The sequence below is a fragment of the Camarhynchus parvulus genome, chromosome 20 (assembly GCF_901933205.1).
Source record: "Camarhynchus parvulus chromosome 20, STF_HiC, whole genome shotgun sequence".
In the NCBI taxonomy this organism is placed as follows: Eukaryota; Metazoa; Chordata; class Aves; order Passeriformes; family Thraupidae; genus Camarhynchus; species Camarhynchus parvulus.
In genome coordinates, this window is record NC_044590.1 from 7,071,430 (window position 1) to 7,088,401 (window position 16,972).

General features: G+C 63.6%; 3 protein-coding genes across 4 annotated transcripts; all 3 read left to right on the top strand.

The window, feature by feature from the left end:
- The first annotated feature begins 2,162 nt into the window (after positions 1-2,162).
- Positions 2,163-5,000, top strand: SLC52A3 (solute carrier family 52 member 3). 2 transcript variants are annotated; one of them, XM_030963273.1, is made up of 4 exons: positions 2,163-2,220; positions 3,096-4,166; positions 4,416-4,539; positions 4,663-5,000. In XM_030963273.1, the coding sequence occupies exons 2-4, from the start codon at positions 3,139-3,141 to the stop codon at positions 4,873-4,875; spliced, it is 1,365 nt and encodes a 454-aa protein (XP_030819133.1). In that variant the 5' UTR covers positions 2,163-2,220; positions 3,096-3,138; the 3' UTR covers positions 4,876-5,000. The 2 variants fall into 2 exon arrangements, with proteins under 2 accessions (XP_030819133.1, XP_030819132.1); XM_030963272.1 differs by lacking the exon at positions 2,163-2,220 and adding an exon at positions 2,231-2,711.
- Positions 5,001-8,565: 3,565 nt separating this feature from the next.
- On the top strand, positions 8,566-13,608 carry SCRT2 (scratch family transcriptional repressor 2). Its single transcript, XM_030963590.1, is given in 3 exon segments — positions 8,566-8,765; positions 10,890-10,924; positions 10,926-13,608. Coding segments are annotated over 3 exon segments (831 nt in total). The 5' UTR covers positions 8,566-8,641; the 3' UTR covers positions 11,598-13,608.
- Positions 13,609-15,251: 1,643 nt separating this feature from the next.
- On the top strand, positions 15,252-16,274 carry SRXN1 (sulfiredoxin 1). Its single transcript, XM_030963420.1, has 2 exons — positions 15,252-15,665; positions 15,809-16,274. The coding sequence occupies exons 1-2, from the start codon at positions 15,252-15,254 to the stop codon at positions 16,010-16,012; spliced, it is 618 nt and encodes a 205-aa protein (XP_030819280.1). The 3' UTR covers positions 16,013-16,274.
- Positions 16,275-16,972: the final 698 nt, after the last annotated feature.

Sequence of the window (16,972 nt, forward strand, 5' to 3'; positions counted from 1 at the left end):
GCCGTGGGGCCGTGGCCGCAGCCCATGGCCAGGCAAGCGCTGGGCCCTGGGGATCCGGCCCTTTTGTTGGGGTCTCACCTCCGGCAGCGGCCCCTTCCCTGCTGCCCCCCACCAGCCTTTCCACTTTCAACTTGACCTGCTCCTTTCACATGGAAATAGAATGCAAATAGGGCTGGGGCTGCCGCAGTCCAGGCTGAGAGCCGCCAGCAGGCCCCCAAGTCTGGGGGTCATACCCTCTCAAATACGGTGGCCAGCAGTCCCTGGAGCGAGGGGGTCCCCTTGTCCCTCAGCAACGGAGCAGGAGCCACCCTCTGCCCTGGCAGACCATCTGCACTGCTCACACATGGAAGAAGATATTAGGGGTTGGGTCTCACTAGGGCTGAGCTCAAGGACAGACCCCCGCTTTTCTGGGCTGCCGATCTTTCCATGCCACCCTGTCACCCCCATGGCATGGGCCGTGTGCCCACCCTGGGATCCCCTCTGCACCCCCTGGCATGCGCTGGCCTGCAGTTGGGATGGGCTCCCCAGCCCTGGCTGGGTGAGGAGGGGGCTTCCTGGAGGGATGGCCATCACAGCCCAGCAAAGTCCCGCAGGCAGGGACCACTCGGCTACCAAATGTTGCCATCTGCTCCGGGGCCTTGGCTCGCATCTGCCGGGGGTGCGGAGGGGCGAGGGGCCCGGGGCCGGGAGTTCAGCTGCGGGGCGGGCAGGGGGCGGAGAAGGCACAGGCAGGGCGGGCAGCACGCGTCGGGTGCATTTGGGTGAGGAGCGTGAAGGGGCAGCACGGGGGTCCCACTGCCTCTGCCCTGTTGCCATTGGGCCTTGGGAAGGGTCTCACTGCCGGCTGAGCCGCCTCTTTGTGCCGACAAATTAAACACAGGACAATTGCCATCCCCTCCCTGTCCCCATGCCCATGGACACACCATGACCTCAGCTGCCCCGCGCCCACCGCAATCTCCCTGTGCCTGCTTTCTCCACCTTGCACTTGTTCCCCACCTTCCAAGCTTCCTGCAGTCCTGTACTGGTTTGACTGGGATAGAGGTCATTTTGCCCATGGAAGCCAGGGCGGGACTGTTTTGGAGCTGTGCTGAAAGCAGCGTTGATGACCCAGGAGTGTCTGATCTTGGCTGAGCCGTGCACACAGAGCCCCAAGGACTTCTCTGCTCGTCCCGCTGCCTCACCAGTGAGTAAGAGCGCTGGGGGGACATAGAAATTGGGAGGGGACGTGGATGGGACAGCTCTGCCACTCCCCCTTCCCCCCCCTGCCCCGGGATACCCCAGAATATAGGACATCCTTGCTTTTCCTATTAAACCGATCCATCAGTTCAGTCCCTTTTACCACTTTATCTTTCCCCATTTTGTACACCGGGGGTGTAGGTGAGTGAGCAGCTGAGGGGGTCTTAGGCGCCTGCTGGGATTAAATCACAGCAGCGCCTCAAACTGTGACCAACCCCCCCGCACTGTCACCCAGTGTCCCTGCAGCCCCGGGGACAAGACTTGTCCCCGTGCTGCCGCGGATGCTCCCACAGGCGCAGGGCAGGGTGGAGGAGCAAACTGCAGTCCCCCGGAGGGACAGGGACAGGTAGGGGCACTGCAGACAGGCAGGGCAGAGAAGCAGGCGGGGAAGCAGACGGGAGAAGGCAGCCCCGGGTTTTGCAGGGCTGCAGCCCGCTCTCCCAGCGACACCCGGTGGGTGCTGGGGGAAGAGCCGCCATGAGGCATCCTGGGGCGGTGGGTCTGGGCTGGGAGAGGGGGGCTGGCTGCCGGGGGTGACCAGGGGTCTGTGTCCTCACCCGTGTCACCTCCCGACCGGTGCAAATGGCTCATCCGCTGGCTCGCGGTTTGGTCCCCGAAGTGTCCCGAGGTGGGACAACGGCCACATTCGGAGGTTCCCCAGCGCCCCATGACAACCCCGTGACCCCGCAGAGATCCTGATGGGGACAGGAACCGTCATCGGGTGACACTTGCACCTGCAAGAAGAGTCTGTGATAGGTGGGACGCAGTTCAGGCGGGGACAAGGACAAAGTCCAGGACACCGCCAAGAATAATAACCCCCCCTGAGCTGGGGACTCTGCCAGCCGGGACCAAGACGAAGAGCAGAGCAGGGCCAGGCTCTCACCGGTCCGCATCCGGAGGTGGTGACGCGCCCGTCTCACGTCACAGCTCGGGCAGCCGGGACTGGCTGCCGCCCGCGTGGTGCTGCCGGTTCCCCAGAGCGCAGTGAGTTTCCCTTGGGACCTTGCCGAGGGACCGGTCCGACCGGAGCCCGTTTCCTTCCTGGCTCCTGCCGCAGCCCCGGTACCTCCCGCGGGGCCGGGGCCATGGCTGGGTCGTTGCTCCCGCCACGCTCAGCCCCGTGAGTTTCCTCTGGCGGCCTCAGCGCCCCGGGGCAGGGCTGGAGACGGCTCCGCGGGACCGGGGGGGGCACGGAGCGTAGGGGCACGGGACGTGAGAGTTCCTCCCAGGAGCGGGATGGGAGCGGGCAAGGGATGAGTCCGGAGCCCGGCTGACTCAGCTGATCGGTACGAGCAGGGGCTGGGCTGCAGGTTGGGCTGCTGGGCCTGTCGCCCGCGGCCACCGGAGCGTGTCGGAATCTCGCGGGTCCTGACTGGAAGGGGACGGGCGCGGTGTCGTCCTGCCCTGCAGATGCAGTGGGAGGTACGAGGCGTCCATTCCCAGCAGAGCAGCTGCCCAGGCCACTCAGCCCCCAGGTGAGAGCCCCCTTCCCCTGCACCCGGCTGTGCCGAGCCCTTGCAGGCGGCACGGAGCTGCTACGTGAGCTGGCACAGGTTCAATGCCCTCCTGGTACCGCACCTGCTGCTGCCAAGCCCCAGCCCTCAGGGATGAGACCAGGTGAAGCTCATCAGGATCCACACCCAGGGCAGGAGGACACCGTGTCATCACTTCAAGGGGGCAGAGGGGTCCACAGGGCCTGCAGAGGGCAAAGGGGGCTGGGCTGGGCTGTGCGCCCCACACCCCCATGGCACGTAGAGGGAAGCTGTTCTGCCAACACAGGCAGCGGTCATGGGAGGACAGGGCCAGGATCTGGAAGGGTCAGATCTCTCCTCACCACTCATCAAAGTTTCTCCCCACAGCACAGCAGTGTCACTCGCAGGCCCAGGCACCCAGCCCTGAGCCATGGCACTGCTCACCCACCTTCTGGCCTGTGCCTTCGGCATGGGCTCCTGGGTGGCCATCAACGGGCTGTGGGTAGAGCTGCCACTGCTGGTGACGGTGCTGCCGGAGCAGTGGTACCTCCCCTCCTACATCACCATCATCATCCAGATGGCCAACGTGGGACCACTCTTTGTCACCCTCATGAATTGCTTTCGGCCTGGCTTGCTGAAGGAGGTGGCTGTTATCTATGTGATCGTGTCCGTCGGTGTTGTGGCCTGCTTGCTCCTGGCTTTCCTCTGGAGCCACACATCCCTCATTGCCGGGACATCCCACAGCATTCCCTTCCTAATCCTTACCTTCTTCCTGGCCCTGGTGGACTGCACCTCCTCCGTCACCTTCCTGCCCTTCATGATGCAGCTGCAGCCCCAGTACACAAACACCTTCTTCATAGGTGAAGGGCTAAGTGGGCTGGTCCCTTCTCTCATTGCCCTGGGCCAGGGCTCTGGTATCTCCAGCTGCACCAATGTCAGCTACAAGGTCAACATCACTACTGGCAACGAGACTGTGGAGAGCACCATCTTCCATCTGGAGACCCACTACCTCCCACCCAACTTCTCCACCTTCATCTTTTTCCTGCTCATGACTGCAATGATGCTGACCTGCTTGCTGGCCTTCTTCTTCCTCACCCGGCAGCCCAAGGTGTGGGAGCTCTCCCAGCAGCACCTCTTTCCCAGCAACATTGTGCTGAACTCATTTGACCAGATCCTTGACGAGGGAGCTGACTCGCACCTGAGCAGAGGCTGCTCATGCCCAAAGGATCCCAAGGGACCTGGGGACATCCTGCCACAGAAGGTCTCCTACTCCCTAACCCAGCTCACCCTCATCTATCTCCTCATCGCCTGGGTGAACGCCCTGACAAATGGGGTCCTGCCATCCGTGCAGTCCTACTCCTGCCTGCCCTACGGACACACCACCTACCACCTGGCAGCCACGCTCAGCTCCATAGCCAACCCCCTGGCCTGCATCGTGGCCATGTTCCTGCCCAGCAGGTGAGTTGCAGGGCCCTGGGAGTTGCAGCAGGGTGCACACCAGGGGCTTCTGCCCCAAGAGTGGCCCCTACTCTGCAAGGGTTGGAGGTGTAGGTTGGGAGAGGGCCTGTGGGATGCCCATGCCCTGGCAGCACAGACACCCCAGGAAAGGAGGATGGAGCCAGCAAGGAGCCGGAATGAGCTGCTGTGTCTGTGCTGCTCACCAGGGAAAGGTAGTGTTCTCCAGTGACACTCACATGTCTCTTGCAGGTCCCTGACCCTGATGGTCCTCCTCACTATGGCAGGGACAGGCTTTGGTGCCTACAACATGGCCATTGCAGTGATGAGTCCCTGCCCGCTCCTCCAGCAGTCCCAGTGGGGCGATGTCATCATTGTAAGTCACGGTGTCCCTCTCACTCAGGGAGGTCTTTGACACCACACCCGGACCTGACCTCACCACGATGTCCCCACAACGGGAAACCCTTGGCCCTGACCACTTTTCCACCTGTGCCACCAGGTCCTCTCCTGGGTGCTGTTCACCGGGACGCTCTCCTACATGAAGGTGATGGCCGGGGTGATCCTGCGGAGCCGCAGCCGCAGCGCGCTGGTGTGGTACGGGGTGCTGGAGCAGCTGGGCTCCCTCCTGGGGGCACTGCTCATGTTCCCCCTTGTCAACGTCTATGGCCTTTTCAAATCTGCTGACTACTGCAGCCTGCAGTGCCCAGCGTGAGAGGGGTGGACGCCCCAAGACCGCTGCTCTTGCCGGCATGAACTCCCAGAACCAGCGAGGCTGGCTGGCTGGGAAACAGCACTGGGACCAGGACACAGCTCCTTGATGGACTCTGCCAGGGCGCAGCATCTTCAGGGCTTTGTCCCCAGCTGGGGCACAGTGTGTTCCCATCCTGTGGAAACAATAGAAGGTGTTTTATTTTATTCAGCCCTCTGCCTCCCTGCTGCCTGCACCCCCCATGCTGAGGGGGCTGTCTGTGCCAGTGTCCCCCGCCTGGGTACCTCTCAACTGGGGCCATGCCCAGTCCCTTCCCCTGGGGGGTCTGGCACCGTTTGGCACCGTGCCATAAAGCCCCCCTGGACTCTGTGGGTGGGCACAGCCCCAGCTGCACCGGTGGCGTTCCTGGCCCTGTGCTGTGGCAGCTGCCCCCAGACAGGGGGTTTGCAGCCAGCTGGGGGGACTGGGGACAAAGGCGGCCATGGGGAGGGGGATGGTGGGGGAACACAGAACATTCACAAGGCCCCCAATAGCAGCTGGGGAAACTGAGGCATGGTGGGACTGGAGCGACATGTGTGATATTTGCCACCCTCTGCTCTGTGGTCCCATCCCCATACCCCTGTGCCCCCCTGCACACCATTTCAGCCCCGCTGCACCTTGAGGTGAGCAGAGCTGGAGAGGGGCCACAGCAGAGCCTCACACCAGAGCAGAGTGCCCATGGCAGGGGTGGCACAGCACCAGTGCCAGGGCTGGCCCACCTGGTAGCTAGCTGTGCCCCAGCCATGCCAGCAGGGTGGACACTGGGACGTGGCAGGCACGGGGGGTCAGGGCAGCACAGACCCGGGTTGGGACAGTGCCCGTGCCCTGCACACGCCTGCGCCCCTTCCCTGGGGCACGAGGCAGCCAGGCCTTTGTCCCCGGCCCTTTGTCTGGCATCTGCTCCCTGCGCCGGCGGCAGCACCACAGCACGGATTGGAGCCACTTCGGGGCTCCGGCTGCGACCCGGACGCCTCTGGGAGGAACGAGACTGGAATACCTAATGGCCAGCAGCCCCCCAGGCTGGCATGGGGGCGGATCCTGCAGCTGAGGCAGCAGGGAGGGCAGGAGTGGGGGCTCTGCCTCCTGGCACTAGTGGGCATCCTCTGGCAGATCCTGGCTGACCCCAGAGCCCGTGTCCAGGATCCAAGGAGGATAGGGGAGCTGAGGACCAGTGGGGGCACCCCGGGGCAGCTCGTCTCATTCCAGTAGCAGGATATGTCCCTTGTGGGTAGACTGGGAGCTGGAGTAGGGACCTGACCTCTGTCCTCCTGCCCCCCAAGAGGATGATCCTGCCCTTGGGAGCGCCCAAAACCCCTCACCCACAGTACCCCCACAGCCCCCTCCCTCTTGTCGGGGAAACAATTGCCTCCGATGGGAATTATTTCCATACAGCTGCTCAGGAAGGCACAAACCCGCTAGAGGAAGGCTGAGCCTTTCTTCTGGCGCTGCTCCCCCTCCCCACAGTGGCGGGGGCAGGTTTGGGGGGGCCCAGGCGCTGCCGTCAGCGCTATCAGCTCGGCAGGGCTGGCTGCGGTTATTACCATACATTATCGCAGTCCCCTGCCTCCGAAAGGAGCCGGGGCTGCTCCCCCTTCCCAGCCCTCCCTCCTCCTGCCTTTTACACTTAATTACCTCCCTTATTACACCGCAGCCTGGAGAGAGACAAAATCCCAGGGCAGCGGGCAGGCAGGCAGCAGGCAGCGGGCGGGCGGGCAGCGGGCAGCGGGCGGGCAGGCCCAACTAGGGCGTAAGTAATGCCCGTTCTGCGAGCGTGCCTTCCAGGAGAGAGCAGGCACACGCACGGATAAATAAATCAGGGAGAAGAGAGAGGCCGGGAGCCCGGTGTGTGTGCGGGGGATGCCGTGAGCAGCCCGGCAGGCGATGTCCCCTCGGGGCCGCAGCCCTGTGGGAGAGGTGACCTTGAACTTGGCAGAGCCTTGACGTCAGGGCAGCGCTGCAGGGACAGATGGGACTCGTGGTGCTGCCGGCAGTCCTTGGCCAAGGGCTGCGGGAGCGAGTGCAGAGACCCCAGCCCACATGGGGAGCAGCCCTGGGATCCTGTAGGATGTGGGGTGCTGTGGATATGGGATGCTCTGGGATGCGGGGTGCTGTGAGCTATGGGATGCACGTAGCTGTGGAATGCTGTGAGATGCTGTAGGATTCTGTGGGATATCAGATGCTGTGGGATGCTGTGGTCTGTGGGATGCTCTAGGATGTGGGCTGTGAGGTGCCCTGAGCTGTAGGATCCTGTGGGATGCTGTGGGATGCCCTGGGCTGTGGAGTACCACACAAAGCAGTGAGCAGGGGCACTGTGATGCAGGGCTGGCTCCAGATGTGGCTCTAGGCACAACTGAAGGAGCAGACATGGCTGTGAGCCGGCAGGCCCATGGTGCTGCCCTTGGGGATGCTGCTTTTGGTCCCCAGACCCATGCCACATCCCTGGCCAAAGGATTTAGTGTGCCCAGGGCTGCCCCATGCCAGCCATGCCAGCTCTCTGCCTGCAGTGACAGCAGAGGGACCGTTCTATTAAGTGCTGCAACACTTGGGCATTGCACAAGGCTCAGGGAAAGCACGGCCAGCTGCCAGCCAGGTCCCCGTGTCACCCTCTGGCCCTCAGATGGCACAAGTCGGCCTTCAGATGGCACCACTGCAGGAGAGGCAGCCCCGGAGCAGCAGCTGCCTGCAGCGGAGCGCAGAGAGGAGGGGGAGTGCGAGTGGGGGCTCCAGTGAGACGAGGGGGGAGCAGGAGTGGGGGCTCTGGCCGGGAACAATGAACTGCCACGAGCCCAGCTATTGTTGTGGCTCCAAAGGTCACGGTGCTTCCTGGGGACTGGGACTGGGACAGGGACATGGGAAGGGGAGAGAAGGTGGGAAACGAGGGATGGGAACAGCGAGCAGGGATGGGGACAAGAGAGAGGTGGGACAGAGATGGGACAGAAATGAGAGCAGGGAAGAGGGGAAAGGGTTGAGGACAGAGAAAAAGGTACAGGTGAAGGGAGAAGGGAAAGAGAAAGGGGTCAGTGGAAAGGGTCTGTGGACAGAGATGAGAACAGGGAAGATGGATGGGAAGGAGAACCGGGAACAGGGATAGGAACAGGGAGCAAGGACAAGGAAAGGAGAAAGGGACAAGAAGCAAGAACAGGGACAGGGATGGAGACAAGACAAGGGACAGGGGACAGGAATGGGGCAGGAAACATGGATGGGGACAGGAATGGGGATGAGGACTCCCACCCGGCAGACCCGTCCTTCCCTGGCCCCGGGGACTGGCGGCAGGGAGACAAAGGCGGTGGGAGGCAGAGGCATGTGCCCCCCCTCTCCCCCGTCCCCCCTGTGTCCCCATTGTCCGTGGCCGGGGTGGGGGGAGGAACCAGGGGGAGGGACCAGGGACCTCACAGTGTCGTGATGCCCGGGGCACCCCGCGCTACCGGAGGCTCGGGGGGCTCTGGGGGGGGCTCCGGGCGCGGCCGGGCGAAGCGGCCCCCTCCCCCCCTCCCGCCTGCCTTCCTCCTCCTCCTCCCCCTCTTCCCCACCTCCTTCTCTTCCTCCTCCTCCTCCTCCTCCTCGCCGCCCTGCCGCCTCCCCGCCCCTCGCACTTGCCTCCCCGCGCCTCTCCGTGCGCACCGCCGGGGCCGAGCGCCGGCGCCGGGGCGGGGGGGGCCGGGGCCGGTGCGGGGGCCGGGGCCGGTGGCGGTGCCGGTACCGGAGGTGTCCAGCGCTGCCCGGCCCCGCCATGCCCCGCTCCTTCCTGGTGAAGAAGCTGAAAGCGGAGGCGTTCCCGGCCGCCGGGGCCCCTGCGCCCCCCTACGCCCCCCTGGAGCCCCCATACACGCTGCCCGGCCCCGCCGCCGGCGATGGTGAGTGCGGGGCCGGGGGTCCGGAGGGGCCCCCCCGCCTCTATTGTCTGTGCGCCCGGCGGGGCACCGGGAGGGAGACACGGGGGGAAGCGGGGCAGGACGGGGAGGGGGTCCCCGCGTTGTGTCCCGCGGCGGGCGGGGGGTGCGGGGTGGGGTGTGTCATCCCTCCTTGTCGCCTTGTCCCCGGCTCCGGGGCCACCGGCCGCTGCCGAAGTTGGTCCTTGGGGAAACATCCCCTGCGTGACAGCGTCAGCCCCGTGGGCAGCCCCGAGTCCCCCCCGCCCGTAGGACACCGGGGTGGGCTCCTTCCCACGGCAAGTTGGGGGGGTAAGGAGCAACCGGCGGCGGGGGCGGCGGGGGGCGGCAGCCTCGCCGTGCCGGAGGGTTTCATTGTTCGCAGCGGTGCCCCGAGCCCCCCTGGGAGCGCGGGGGGGGCCGGCGCCGTCCGGGGCACGGGGAGCGGGGGGGGGAGACTGGGGGGTACCCCGGCAGCGGGAGAGGTGCAAAAGGCTGGACTTGGGGTGGCCGTGGTCATTGGAATCCCGTCCTCCTGCGGGGGAACACTGGGGTGGGCTCGGAGTTCCCCGGGCTTGGCACAGCCCCACAGCGGGGCAGCCCAGAAAGAGGGGCTGGCCGTGGGTCGGGGGCTCCGTTGCATAGGATGGGGAGTCCTGGCTGCTCGTGGATTGGGAAACGGAGCAGGATGCGGGAATGGGCCTGATCCCTGCACAAGCTAACATTGCTCAGCTGCTGCGGTGCTTGTCCCCCCTTTTCTCGTGCTCCCCAGCCCTTGGGGGGCTTTCCCTGCCAGGGACCGGGGTACGAAGCCTGTCTGGTCTGGGGGTCCTCTGCTCCCCCCTATCGAGCAGGAGCCGGTGGGGGAGGGATGTGCTGCAGCTGGGCAGAAGCTGCCGACGCTGCTCTCCTGGAAATAACCTTGCTGCATGCTCGGAGGCAGCGTGAGAAATTGCTGAGCAGAGCGCTTTCTGCACAGCCCGCGCTGTCAGCACGGCGCGGGGGACGGGGGGGCCCGGCTCTGCCCCTGCCCCACAGCCCCCTCCCCACAACGGGCACCCCTGGCCACCACGGGACAAACGGCAGCACTTGCTTGCCAAGGGGTCCATGGGTGCTGCCAGAGGCTGTGTGGATTTAGGGGATGCTCAGCTGCAGCTGTGGTGGGATGTCCCTGCTGCCCCACGGCGTGCATGGGTCAGCCCAGCTGTGCACTGACCCCAGGCCCCCGATAGCCCCTCTGTCACTATCAGTGGGGATGAGGCCTCTGAAACAGCTTGCAAGGACCAGTGTGCACAAGGCAGGGGATTGCTGGGACCAGTTTGAGGGGTGCCAGTACATCCCCAGGATTGCTGGCCTGCTGGGAAGGGGGCTGCACTGCTGGTCCTGCTGTGACCTTTGTGTTGACAGCACAGGGGGACTGGGATGCCAGCGCAGTGCCCGCTCTGACACAGGTTGGGAGACCCACATACGGAGCAAGTCATGAGCTGACTTGCACCAATGTCACATGTGTGTGACGCCAGTGGAGTGGTACCCGAGCCTGGCTCCACATCTGGGGGGCTGTGGGTCGCTCAATTTGGCAGGAGGCCAGGGACCCAGTGCTGCTGCCCTCCTGGTGCTGTCCCATCTGCAAGGAATAGGCCCTGTGGGGACCCCAGAGAGGTGGGGGGGCTTTCCCAGCCCCTTTGCTGAGGAAAAAGAACCTGGAGCAGCCTCATCCCCCTCATCCCGGCTGCCCACGGAGCGTAGCTCATTACCGGCACGGCCCCGGTGAACAATGAGCTGCCGGCACCGACAGCTGTCTGGCAGCTAATAGCCCCTGGGGGCTGCCCGCAGCCGGGGCAGGCGCAGCTGGACGTTCCGCAGCTCCATCCCCAGTTCCCATCTCAGGCAGCTCTGCAGGATGGGACCCATCCTGCTGACAGATGCAGACAGGAGCCAGGGCAGGACAATGCAGCTCTGGTGCTCAGTGGCTCAGCTGGGACAGGAACCAATTTAAGGGGGACAACCCTGATTCTGCACCTTCTATGGGAAATTTTAGCTTGTGGCTTTTTCCTGCCCCTGGTGTGGCTGCTCTGGAGGGACAATGACCCCACTGTGTTGTGCCCACAGGGTACCTCCAGCACTGCCTGGCGCCAGCCGGCTACGCACACTGACAAGAAGCAAGGCCTGCCACCACCGCCACCAGACCCGGCCTACGCACCCGGCCACGAGGAGTACAGCGATCCCGAGAGCCCCCAGTCCAGCTTTTCCGCCCGCTACTTCAACGGGGAGGCGGCAGTGACAGACAGCTATTCCATGGATGCCTTCTTCATCACGGACGGGCGCTCGCGTCGGCGCAGCGAGAGCCAGCGCCGTGGCAGCCACCGCCACTCCTGCCCCGAGTGCGGCAAGACCTACGCCACCTCCTCCAACCTGAGCCGGCACAAGCAGACCCACCGCAGCCTGGACAGCAAGATGGCGAGGAAATGCCCCACCTGCGGCAAGGCGTACGTCTCCATGCCCGCCCTGGCCATGCACGTCCTCACCCACAACCTCAAGCACAAGTGCGACGTGTGCGGCAAAGCCTTCAGCCGGCCCTGGCTGCTGCAGGGCCACATGCGCTCCCACACCGGGGAGAAGCCCTTCGGCTGCTCCCACTGCGGGAAAGCCTTCGCCGACCGCTCCAACCTGCGCGCCCACATGCAGACCCACTCCGCCTTCAAGCACTACAAGTGCAAGCAGTGCGAGAAGACCTTCGCCCTCAAGTCGTACCTCAACAAGCACTACGAGTCCGCCTGCTTCAAGGGCTCCGAACACAGCTGTGCAATAGGGAACTAGCCCCCTGAGCCCTGTGACACATCCCCTTTCCCAACCTCATCCTTCTGTCCAATCCCCATCCCCATCTCATCCCATGCCTATCCCTATTCCCCTATACATCCCATCGTGTCCCCATCCCCATCCCATCCTGGTCCCAGTCCCTGTGCCAGCACTCCTGCAGCTGCAGCCAGCTGGTTTGTTGCTGTGCTCAGACTGGAGGAAACATCCCCACAGACTCAGTCCCCATCTGCTCCCTGGGAAGGGGGTCCCCCCCACAGTGGGACCCAGATCCTTTCCCCTCGGTCCCAGAGCCCCCCCGCAGCCAGGCAGGTCTCTCTGCGGGGGACTCACCTGGGGACCTCTTCCCGACCCAGGAGAGACTTTCCTCCCCTAGCTTGTGACTTTCACCTCTATTTATTTAATTTATTACTATTATTTATGTAGAGCTGCTGCTTCTCTTCCCGGGGGATCCCGGGGGAGAAAAGACACTTTTCTGCTCCCCACTAGGAGCAAACCCTCCCCTTGACCCCAATCTTGATGAGACCACGGGCTGGTGTTACTGCCAGCTCAGCAGGACTGATGGCCACTGAGGCTGACAGAGGGCAGGGCTGCCAGGGTTCACCCTTGAAGCCTCGGGTCCCTGCAGCCCACCACAAAGGGCACCCGGCTGCCCCTCTGCCCCGTGGCACAGCTTTCACCCTGGCACTGCAGATCCACAGCCCTGGAGTCAGGGGAAGAGCCAAGGGAAGAGCCAGGGGCTTCCAGCAGAGATCCACAGGACACGACCTCTGTTGTCTCCCAGCTCCCAGCTTGGCCAGGCACAACTGGCCCCTGCCACGGTGATGGGGAGTAGCCCCCCCAGGCAGGTGCAGCCCCCCTCACCATGCAAAGGGCTGGGCTGGCAGCTGGGCTGGAGACCCAGCCCTGGGGCAGGTAGTACCCAAACCCCCAACCACCCCCCCCACGTATCCCCAGCCCCTTCTCCAGCCGGCTCCCGGCTCCCTCGCCATTGCCCCCCACCTGCACTCAGGAGGAGGGGGTCAGAGTAGCTGTAAAGTTTGGGTGAGTCTATTTAAATGTTCTTATTTATATTATTTATAACTTATGCTTTTCACTATTTATTTGTCAAGACTGGCCGGGCCATGCCAGCGCTGGCTCGCAGGAGGTGGCAGAGCTGCAGCAGAACTGCCGTGCCCAGGACACAGCCACGGTGACACGGACGGGGACAGGACCCCCAGAGCGGACTGTGTGGCGGGCACGGAGGCAGGAGGGCACGAGCCGGCCCGGCAGCCCAGGCTGCATGTCCTGCAAGCCTCCCACAAAGGCAAAGCCCTTCTCATTTGTCTTCCTTGCTTCCACGGGCTCCTGCTTTGCTCCGTGCCCCGCGCCAGCCCAGCGGGGACAAACCAGCCACTCTATGCAACCTCCCGGCGGAGCGCCCCCGCACCGGCCCCGGAGCAAGCTCCGCGCACGGCATTCCGGAGCGGGGCCCGACCCACGCCTCCGCTTCCTACCTCGGGCCGCGAGTTGCCACAGCCCCATCACCCTGTGCCGGTCCCCAGCACTTGGGGACTCAGCCCGGCACCCCGCGGGGCCGCACTCGCGCACCCCCACACCGTCTTCCTGCGCCGTCTTCCTCCCGCTGCCTCGGTGCCTGTGTTGGTCACGGGTTGAGTGGGGATGTCCCTGTCATGGTCCTCTCGCTGCCATGGCACGGTGACCACACATCCGCACCCCACAGAGGGGATGAGCATCGCCCTGGCCACGCAGGCACCCGCCGGGTTTTCCCCGCGATGCCGGCGCCGTTCCGCGGAGCACGGTGTCCTGAGGCCGGCAGGCTTGGAGCACTGCGCTGCTGCCCCTCTCTCCTGTAAATAGCAGATACTACAGCAATAATTTTCCGTGCATGATAGATTTTTTCTGCCAGGTTTTGTACTCGCCAGCCCCAGTATGACAAGTCTACTGAGATCCGGCCACCCGCAGTATTACTTGTAATGCAATTCAGGGATATAAAAGGGATTTCTGCCACTAACCATGTGTCTTGGGGGATTTGTGTCGGCGGTGGCGGGTGGTGGCACGCGAGCTGCCACCCTGCCCATCCCACGGTGCCCTGTGCCCATGCCCACTCCTGGGCTGGAGCATCCTGGAGAGAACTGCCCCAAATAGAGGGGTGATGTCCTGGCAGCCCGTTGGAAGCGGGTGGCTGAGGCACTCTGGGCATTCCACGCTGCCCATGTGGCCCTGCCAGCCCCTGAGCCGGTGGGCAGCAGCCAGACAGCCCCTGCTGTGACAAGGAGGGGCTACGATGCCACCCTGCTGGTGAGAGCGCCGGGGGCAGTGAGCGCGGCAGGGCGCTGACCTGGAAGTAAATGCCGTGTGAAATCCCGGCAGCGGCGCGGAGCCCGGCGGGCAGCCCGGGAAGGGCGCCGGTAACGCTCGCACACCCCCGGGGCGCCGCTGCGCCGGATGGGGAGGATTCTGTGAGCAAATTTTATTTGAACTCGCCGGTGATGACAACCCCGTAGAGCCCCCGGTCCCAGGGGCAGACAGGCATTCCTGCTCCCCACCCCTCTTTCCTCATCCTTTCCCAGATGTGGGTGCCAAAGTGGGGGAAAGCAAATCATTTTTAGCATGCAGCTTGTCAGCACAGACCTAGCTGAGCCCTGGGCTCCCAGTGACACCAGTGCAGTCTTTCACCCACAAAGACATTACCAGATTCAACTTGCAAGAAACTAATTCCAGAGCCTCACAAAACCATCCCTGACCATCATCATGCATGCTTTCAAGTCAGCTCTGGGGCTGAGGACCCTCCATGACACCAGGGAGCCAGGGTGAGGGCATTGGGAGCAGCCATCCCCTGTCATTGCGTCCCTGCTGTGGATTCAGGGTGTCCCAGTTGCAGCAGCCAGAGGGGTGGGAGATGCAGTTCCTCCCGGGAGCCTTTCCCCGTTTGGAGCACTGGTCTGAAGAAATGACCTAGAAAGACCCAGTGTGACCATGTTCACAGGGGTCTGAGGAAGAGGGAAGAAGAGATGAGGATCTGACTCCATGTTTCAGAAGGCTTGATTTATTATCTTATGATATATATTATATTAAAACTATACTAAAAGAATAGAAAAAAGGATTTCATCAGAAGGCTAGCTAAGAATAGAAAAAGAAAGAATGATAACAAAGGCTTGTGTCTCGGACACAGTCCAAGCCAGCTCACTGTGATTGGCCATTAATTAGAAACAACTCTATGACACCAATCACAGATCCACCTGTTGCATTCTACAGCAGCAGGTAATCATTGTTTACATTTTGTTCCTGAGGCCTCTCAGCTTCTCAGGAGGAAAAATCCTAAGGAAAGGATTTTTGCAGAAAATATCATGGCTACAGACTCAGGGCTGCAGTTCTTGGGTGCCTGCCCAGCTGTGGAGCATCCCAGCATCACTGCTCAACTCTGCGGTTATTTCACGCCCCATCTTCCTTGCTGTGGACCCCATAGGTGTCAGCACAGCAGGGAGTGGGCTCTGGGTTGGGGACATGTTCCTGGTACAGCTAGGCAGCTGGGATCATATCCCAACTCTCAGCTGCGGGATGATCCTCAGTGCCCCGGCCCGGCCAGGTGGGACCCGCAGGGGGCAGGACAGGGACCCCCAGCACTCATGGTGGGGGCTGAGCTGCCGCATGCCCATGGGTGTCCCACGGGAAGGAGGAGCCGAGGGCAGCCCTGACCGCAGGCTCTCCGGAGCAGGCAGCGGGCCAGCCGGCTCTGGCACCCGGCCCGGAAGTCTGTCCTGCCCCTTCACTGTGACTCTGCAAAACGCCGGGGCGGAGGCCGTGACGATGACGATGGCCGGGCAAGGAGGAAGTAGAGGGGTACGGCTGGGCGCTGCACTGCTCGGGGCACAGCAGAGGGTTCGGCTGAGCACGACAGAGGACGGCCGAGGACGGCCGGCAGCCACAACCATGGCAGAGGCCGAGGACAGGAGCATCCACACCCAGCACATCTCGGCTGTGCACAACGTGCCCATGCGGGTCCTCATCCGGCCCATCCCGGCTGAGCTGGACCCGGGAAAGGTGCAGAGCCTGATGGAGACCCTGCAGGTGAGCACAGCCCCTCCTGCACCCGTTCAGAGGGCACTGCTGGGGAAGCTGTCAGCACCCAAGCCCTGGCACAGTCGGGGGGTGTCAGGGTAGAATGGGAGGGCCGGGCTGTGTTGCTCTTGGATGGCTCTTCCCCTTCCCAGGAGGATCCCGAGCGGGTGCCCCCCATCGACGTGCTCTGGATCAAAGGTAGTGAGGGCGGCGATTACTTCTACTCCTTCGGGGGCTGCCACCGCTATGCTGCCCACCAGGCACTCCGCCGGGAGACCATCCCCGCCAAGATCATCCCCTCCACCCTCAGCGACCTCCGTACCTACCTCGGCTCCTCCACGCCTCACCTGCGCTAGCCCAGCACCCCGAGGATGCCCAGCAGCCCGTTCTATCCCTGTTGGTTCCGACTCGTGAGCCCTTCATGAGGATGTGGTCGGCGCCCCCAGCCCTGGGGAATCCCCATGGTCCCTCCAGCCAGGAGGGGTCAGGATCCCCAGACTTGGAGACCCCTGAGGTCCCTGCAGCCGGGATGAGGTGCGGGTCCCCCAGACTCGGAGGGTCCCCGGCTCCCGGCAGCCGGGATGGGTCGGGCTCTCGCCGGTACCGGGAGGCGCCCGGTGGGGCCGGCAGGTGGCGCTGTTGTGCCGCGCTGCGCCGCCCGGAGAGACCGCGCGGACCGGGGCGGGACGGGACGGGACGGGACGGGACGAGACGGGACGGGACGAGACGAGACGAGACGAGACGGGATGAACCGGTTGGAGTGGGATGAACGGGAGCACGGCGCAATCGGGAATAGCTGAACCGTGCTGGAACACGCTAAACCGGGGCACGGTTCAACCGGGAATAGCTGAACCGGGATGGAATGGGTTTAACCGGGGCATGGCTCAAGCGGGAATGGCGGAACCGGAGCACGCTGGAACTGGGACAAGTCACAGCTCATTCGGGGCACAGCTGAACCGGGAAGGGGTACAGGCGAACTGGGACACAACAGAATCAGGACACAGGGAAGAGACCTGGCATGGCCAGTCCCCAGCCCACCCTCAGCGACTCTGGGCTCACCAGTGGTCCCAGTCTCCCTGGGGGACATCTCCAAAATCCTGTGGTGGGGACAGCCACTGCTGCATCTGGAATAAAGATGATCAAAACCTCTGCAGCTCCTTGGCGTGGTGCTAGAGGGTGCTGAGGTTGGGAGCAGGGATGCAGTGGTCCATCATGGCCCAGCATTGTGCCCTGGTGCCAGCAGGAGCAGTGGCTGTGGGCACACAGAACAAGGACAGAGGGTTTGCAAGGGGATGGATGTTCTGTGAGGGAATGGC